The sequence below is a fragment of the Ciconia boyciana genome, chromosome 1 (genome assembly GCF_034638445.1).
Source record: "Ciconia boyciana chromosome 1, ASM3463844v1, whole genome shotgun sequence".
Taxonomy (NCBI): domain Eukaryota; kingdom Metazoa; phylum Chordata; class Aves; order Ciconiiformes; family Ciconiidae; genus Ciconia; species Ciconia boyciana.
The window spans coordinates 202,313,083-202,320,839 of record NC_132934.1 but is presented as its reverse complement, the minus strand read 5'-3'; the positions used below and the strand labels follow the sequence as shown (position 1 = coordinate 202,320,839).

Genomic DNA, 7,757 nt, shown 5'->3' with positions numbered 1-7,757 from the left:
TATCGGCAGGTCTCTCAGTGAACAGCAGTCAGGCCGGGAGAGAGCTAAGGAATGCTACAAAAAATGGTTTTACATGTTCTTTATTTAAGTGAAACAAGCAAGTGAAAGTAGAGGTTTCACATTCCTTTCTGCTAAGCAAGTTTGTGCCTCCTACGCTGGTTAATACAGTTGGTTACATTGCATACTGCAGTTTTATACTGTCAAAAACCTAACACCGATGCCAAACAAGCCGGCATGGTGGGCAGGGGGTTACAGCATTCACAGTAACTACCAGAGGAGACAGCCACGCTGAACCGTTCCTAAGGACCTTGCATTTTACATTTTACAGCGGGATCACTGCAGAATAAAATAATTACACCATCATAGACCCATCACAAACATTAGCACAGGCAACAGATATGAGAGAGTAAAAAAAAATTGACGACATCCTCAATTGACTGAAAGCTAATCACAGTGGTGTGCTGTTACTGTGGGTGTTACTTTGTCTGTGGAGACACACACTTAAATCACCTCCCAGAGTTTCTGATTGTCTTTTACTCCTGATAAGACTTCACAAGGAGCCACATGAGCAATACAGTAATCAGGACAATCATGAAGTTGAGGAAAAGTTCTTGTGTGGATCGCTCCATTTTTCAGGAGTAATCGGGGGAGAGCAGAGGTCAACAGGCAGATCAAGGGGAAAACTTCGGTGACTTGCCTGGGAGCGTCCTTGAGCTCAACCTTCAGGTCACAGGCTCTTTTAAGGAAAAAGAAAAATATGTGAAGAACAGATGCATGAAGGTGGCAGGTTCAGCAGAGCTATTTATATTGGTGTAAATAAATGTTTTTTCAGTGGCTAGAACTTAGTAAGCACTGGGGACACTAAAAAGTAAAAGCTATCTCTGGCAGCTTATCACCTTCTTTGATTTCCAACATTTGGCAAGGAGCGTTCTCAGTGTCACCCCAAAATACACCGCACAGAGGTGAGCAGGCCTTGGAAATCAGCGCTGCTTTGTACAAGCATTTTCAAATAAATAATGCCCAAGCCCCCTTTATTACTGTCAACAGATATCTATTGTAAATATACTACTGGTTAGACTTCTCTAAATTCTCATATTTGTTTGCATAGTTTCATTTTTTAAAGAAACTAGGTCCAAACTATTCTCTTACAAAGAAAGACTAATAAAACGGAATTATTTATGTTACCACTAAAAGTACAAGGAGAACCTTAGGTTAGACATTTTCATTTCTGAAAAACTTCATAAGCTTTTTGAGTTAATCCTACAGATGAAATAGCATTTTCTCAAGCACCTTCTGACTTCCCTGCACTTTCAAGCTGCTATAGAGCTCTTACTTCAGAAATCCCATTCAAGTTGTATTCAAAAACTTTTCTGTTGGTTATTGTTTTTCTTTACTTTATGACAGCAAGTTTTGAATTTTTTATGTTCTTGAAGTTCATGCAGAGAAATAAGAATAATTTATCACTAATATCATGCACTAATCCCATCTGTATGCCGTATAAATAAAATTTAAAACCTTTAAACAAATAAGATACAAGCTCTAGACAAAGAATTTCAGCCACGTAACCAAAATCTTAGCAGAGAAGCCAGATTAGGCTGTAACATCTACGGTGCAAACAAGAGAAGCCCTGGGACCATACCCAAATGAAGACAGAGAGTTTAAATAGAAACTGCTTTAGTTTGCAGATTAAATATTAAAAGCCAGTCCATGCAGTTAACAAATTCCTACATTCCCAAGTTGTTTTGCCAGCCTCCTATATCCTTGGACAAGAGAAAATCTGACCTAATAAGTAAGCCAAGTTTTTTACCTTGAGGAGGTAAATGGAGCCCAGTGGTTCTGCCTCTGGACTTTGGGTCACTGCAGATATTATTTCCCTCTCAGCTTCTGCCTATCTCCCACTCAGTCTGGATGCCTCGTCCCTGTGTGGGAACTAAAGTAGGCTGAGGGAGGAGAGCAACCAGTGCATTGGCAACCCAGGTGCTGACATCACCCCCAAAATATTTTAAAAGGGCTAAGCTGGGCTGCCGGATTCGGTTAAGGCTGTTTATGCAGTGGGCTCTATGGGCTGATTTGCTTCTTTTAGTTCTTCTGACGTGGTGCTGTGCTAAGAGCAGAGCTGTGTGTAGCCCTTAGGACTCAATGGGATTTTACGAGAATTTCTCTTGGCCCGTTGGTGTCTTCACGCCTGATGTGGGGAAAAGAAAAGGAAAGAGCCACTTGCAGAAGTCTGTGTGCAGATTTCAGGATCTCTCAAGATCATTTCCAGTGTACGGAGCCCTGTCTACATAGTTACCTTCTTAAGTACAGTACAGCTGTTGCTGTCCTATACAGCTATAGTCCCCACAGCTTCTCAAGTTCATATGTATTTAAAAGAAAGTGAATAAGAACAAAATACTCTTTGCATTTAAATACAGACTGCTGAAATCCAAGATCATTTGCTGGATAGAAAAGTTGGGGACTAAGATGTCTGAAAAGCACAATCCATTGCTTTAAAGAGCCACTGACTCACCTGCATGCTCTTCCCTCATCTATTTTCAATTCTGATGTTAATGCTCCATCTGCCCGAGCATATAGAGTAGCATTTCTGCCACCCTGTAGCGTTTCTTCCCAGAAAGCACACTGCTCTGCAGCCTAGATAGCTGTAATCCCCACATCATCTTATCTTTGCCCAAGGCACTGCTAGAACTTTCTATATACGTGAACAAAAAGAAATGGCTATTTGTTTCCTTTAAATCGATACAGCTCAAAGAGAGTCTCAGCAGAGCAGGCTTGCACTGCCGTGGGTTCCCCCCGTTCAGAGCCTTTGCTTCAGATGAATGATACGACTATTTCCACTGCAGTCAGAGGGGTCACTTCTGCAACACGGTGCTGCCAGATGAACATGAGGATCCTGATCAGGCTTAAGTGTGTAAAGCTATCCACAACGCTGGCCTTATTCTCACTGCCAAACACCACAAGATATAGAGTATGCAGATTATTTACTGATTCTGATGCCTTTTGTATTTATTTTCAGGCATGTTGGGAGATAGTGTAGCTCAGAGTATCCAAGTTTGCTATGACAGTGCCCCTCCATCAGCTCCCAGGTTTCACCTTTTGCACCAGTGCCAGCCCTCAGGTCATAGTGTGATGTCCCCGGTGAGGGATGCTGGCTGGCTGGAAACCAACCCGATGAAAAACAACAAAACAAATAGCTGTGGGTAGCCAGGGGGGTGGAGGGGAAGGTTGCTTGGGTTTTGCTGGATGATCTCCCTAAATAGCCTCCCCACACAATCACTGGAGGTAGGAGGGGGACCAGAACTGTAGAAATCTTCCCTTTCATTGGTTCGACTGCCTTGCCACTGCTCTCCTAGACACCCAGGCAGCACGTTCACAAACGCCAACATGCTAGCTGGGAGGTGTCCACTAAAATATACAGATGAAAGAGCAAAGGCTTAACCCATGATTCAGGAGTTAGATGCCTAAGTAGGTTTGCAGGGTCCTATTGCGATGCACGCTCTTCTGGGCTGAGCTACCAAAGCCCATCCTCTCAAGGAAAACTAGGGCAAACCTGTCCCATACTTACAGGGGATTTGGGAAATCCAGATTCAAAATGCTCCCCTTCTGCCCAAGGGAGGAAGGGTGTATGTCTGCCGTGAAACTGCCCTAGGCTATTCCCTTCCCCAGCATGTTCTGAAGCAGAAATCTCTGGATTTCTTGTGCAATAGCTAATCCACTTCACCTTGAATCACGTAAATATCCACCAGGAAAAGGACTAAATATTTGAGTGCCATTGATCCTAATTATTAAATCATAGAATCATAGAATCGTTTAGGTTGGAAAAGTCCTTTAAGATCATCAAGTCCAACTGTTAACCTAGCACTGCCAACTCCACCTCTAAACCATGGCCCTAAGCACCACATCTACACATCTTTTAAATACCTCCAGAGATGGTGACTCCACCACTTTCCTGGGAAGCCTGTTCCAATGCTTGACAACCCATTCGGTGAAGAAATTTTTCCTAATATCCAAGCTAAACCTCCCCTAGCGCAACTTGAGGCCATTTCTTCTTGTCCTATCACTTGTTACTTGGGAGATATTGCACATCAGTGCCCCAATGTTCCCCTTGGGCTGTGTATCTTGGAGATCTTGGGTTTATTTTACTCTCTGCTGAAAGAAAACTCAAAACATATCTTTCTTTAACTGGAACCCCTCAGCTCTGGTCCCCACACCTCTATCTGCACTTCAACACTGACAGGGAGCCAGCCCCTTCCTGCTCTGTCCCAGCTCACCTCCTTCATCTTGGGCTTCATCCATGACAGCTAGGAAACTTCCCTTCTTCAAAGTAAGGAAACAGTGCTATAAATGTCATTACAGCACACACGATAAACACCCTAACTTCTGCATACCCTTCCTTTCTGTCTACAAGCACAAATGTTTCCGTCATTTTTGTGCTGAGAATCTTACAGGACACCACGGAAGAGCATATAGGATCACAATAATTCATTAGTAGACCAGAACTAGGGTTCACCTAACCCAACATACTAGCTGCTAGAGGAATCCAGGGAAAGGATTTAGAAACAGAGCAAATGTAACATGATCTCTACCTGACTATTTTCAGATTTCTGGGGTTCAGCCTATTGGGATTGATAGACTGGGACTACAAACAGGGTTGGGTTTATGGCTCCCTCTTGCTCGTACTGTCAGTGTGTCCCTTCAACACAAGAGTCTGTGTCTGCAGCTCTGACAGCTCATTCCGTGAATAGTTCTAGACTAGGCAACTTGTTCATAGTTCAGCTTCTCTATACAACATCCTGCATACTTTCAGCATTACAAAAATGAAATAGCAAATTCAAATATTCCATACAGCAGAGAAAGTAACTTTCCTCAACCTATTAGCAATTTGAAGGCAGCTCATTTGCCAGAACTGAGACCAACTAGCTAAGAAACACTTTTTGATTGACAGAGCTAGTCCCTAGTAACTTTAGAAGAGGCAAACTATGTTACATTTACTTTTGATGTCATCTGACAGAATGATGTCACATCACACACACAAAGACTTGTGAAAAAAAAAAGGCTTAGCACTGAACAGGGGGTACCAATAAACACGCCTGAGCTGTGGAATGTGCCTGGACGTTAACTGTAAATCCAACCAGTGCCTGAACAACTGACTTCAATATGCTGTAGAAGTCTGCAGTTGCCAGAGGGTGAAACTTCTGATCCGCCCCAACAAACCATACTCCTGCTGTTTATGAGCAAAGAGCCCAAAGACCTTAAAGGCTGTATCTTTAAAAGGATGGTTTATTTAACCAAGTGATTTAATACTGATTAGGAAAGTAGAAAGAAGAGAAAGAGGAGAATGAACTAAATGGTTATACTTTAAACGCTAACCCAGAGGTTTAGGTACTGTGCCGAATATTTTTCTTGCTGGCACTTTTATTTTTTCTTCTTTTTTCTGACAGATCTGGATGTTCTCATCTTTCACGTGGCCCGTGCCAAAGCTCCCTCTTCATGCCTTGCATACTCAAAACTTAAGGCTCTAGTCTATATTTAAGTTGCTGTGACTATCTCATGTTCTTCCCAGCCTACTAATCAAGCAGCACATAATCTTTCAAAGGCATTCTTACATAATTAGAGCAGATTGTGTTCATTTTTGCTCTTATCATTACCTTTCTCACTAAGTGCAGTATATATATTTTTAAATCTGCTAATAATTGGTTCATTTTTAAATTGGCACCTGCTTTCTAGTGTAATCATGAGTATCTTCTTAGAAGACCCACTTGAAGCACTGTTGTCTTACAGGCTGTCCATATGATATTTATATTAGCATCAGTGTGTCCTTTTGGGCTTACTGAAGTGTAAAACAGGTTGCAAAATAGGCAGGGACATCAGATCAGCAGATCAGCAGAAGCAAAGGAGAAATCATTAGGTATTCAGAGCACCCAGTCACAAAAGTAGTTACTAACTGCATTTGCATGCATCTAACCCTCGCCAGCAAACTAGATGTTTTGAACAAATCCTCAGATGCCACAGGCGTTGTTTCTTCAAACCACAGCAAACTATACCTCCATTTCCCCAGCAGGACCACTGGGATAGACACACATGGGAGATGAAGATCTGGATTCAGGTCTGTTCTCCCTCGGGGCAGATGGGCAAAGGACTGCACAGCAACAGAGGCACGAGGCAGAGATCTATCTGTGTGCCACTGCAGGTCTTTCAGCTCTTAGGGAGCTTCAGTGATGAAAAATGTAAGCACCTATGGATAGTGTCTCCAGGATGGATGTCAGCACAGTGAGGATCTTGAGGACTTATATTCTGGATGTGGAGAGCAAAAGTAGAACATCTTGCCCCATATTGTTGATGTTTGCTGCTTACCAATCTCGTCCTTCTAGAAATCACTGAAAATATTAGTGAACGAGACTTCCAAATTTTAATGATCACAGCACTCGCTCTTACAGTCTTTCATTTATGTTTAGCTTTGCTTCACGCTGACTTGTTAGCAAGACCAATTGTCAAAGGGAACACAATAAGGAATGTGTGACAGGCAGGGAATCATCACTATTTTTCAGTGTCTGATGGGTGGGATTAATCTCTTCCAACTTCAAGCATCACGCTACAATCAGTGGGGAGAAAGAGTCCTCCAACTGGAAGTTTATTTGACATTAAATAGACATTTACAGTTCTCTGGAAGTTATTTAGCTTTTTTATCTCCACAGTTATGCAAGATGAATATGACCAGAAAAGTCCAGGATAACAAGGAAAAATGTTTCAGAGAAGATTACAATAGCCAAAGTATGGGCCACAAGTCACATGAACATTTATAATTGTTGCCAGATCATAGAGTCTTGTTCTCTGTCAGAGTTCATTTACTGTTAGACTTGTTGTTATCATATTTTATTAGGCTTATTTTATTGTTTTCATTTTTAGTTTTATTAATTTTAGGTTTCTTTTCACAAGCCTAGAGTCAGAAAATACTCCTTTCATTTCTATGCAACATTTTCAACTGGACAAAAGCTGCAGTACTATGAGCCAAACTACAAACCCGTGTCGTAATGCAGTTAGACCAATTAAGCATTTCTGACCCAGAAAAGATCATGTGCAGCCCTGAACACAATGAGGAAAGAAGGAAACTTAAAATTACTTCTAAGGCACCACAAATGAGAGGTAAGACAAGAAGGATAAAGAGAGGGAGACCTCAAAATTTTAGCCTTTTATAGCTGGCTGCCTACAAACCACTTTAAATGTCAGGTCAAGAGTGAAGAAAACATCAATTCACCTGCAACTGCAGTGACCCAGTCACCCCAGGGACAGTCAAGACAGTGAATAGCATTTCGGAGATTAAATATCAGAGGTGAAAATGCAGAAATGCTCTAGAAAGTTAGCCAAAATGGATGTATTTTACATCTCAGCTTGTATGTTCTCCCACTTGTTCTGGATGGAGCTGAATTCTGGGACACAGCCTTCATCTTTCACTGGACTTTAAAGAAAAGCATTAAAAGGCAACTTCTCCCAGTAATGCTAAACATCAGACCTTGCAGTTAATGAGTTTTTACTGGAAGATCACTAAAAGCTAGTAGGGGATTCAGGACTATGCACTGGGATATGCTCCCACCACGCTCCCTTGTCCAGCCAGTATTGGTGGAAGCTATGGAGAGGCTTTTGAGCTTAACCATCTGTAAAGCTAATTTCAGCAATCAGGGTGAGGGTCACAGAGGTGCAGATTACTGTGGCCACGCTCTTCCACACTGTTAGAGCTTAAAATGCACTGCTGGCTGGAGCTA

General features: G+C 42.0%; 1 protein-coding gene across 1 annotated transcript; it reads right to left on the bottom strand.

Annotated features, from left to right (window-relative positions):
- Window positions 1–533: 533 nt before the first annotated feature.
- Window positions 534–629, bottom strand: SLN (sarcolipin). The gene has a single exon (XM_072855050.1). The coding sequence runs from the start codon at window positions 627–629 to the stop codon at window positions 534–536; it is 96 nt and encodes a 31-aa protein (XP_072711151.1).
- Window positions 630–7,757: the final 7,128 nt, after the last annotated feature.

What these genes read in the sequence shown, in the direction of transcription:
- SLN (XM_072855050.1), bottom strand. Translation starts at nt 629, where the DNA reads ATGGAGCGATCCACACAAGAACTTTTCCTCAACTTCATGATTGTCCTG.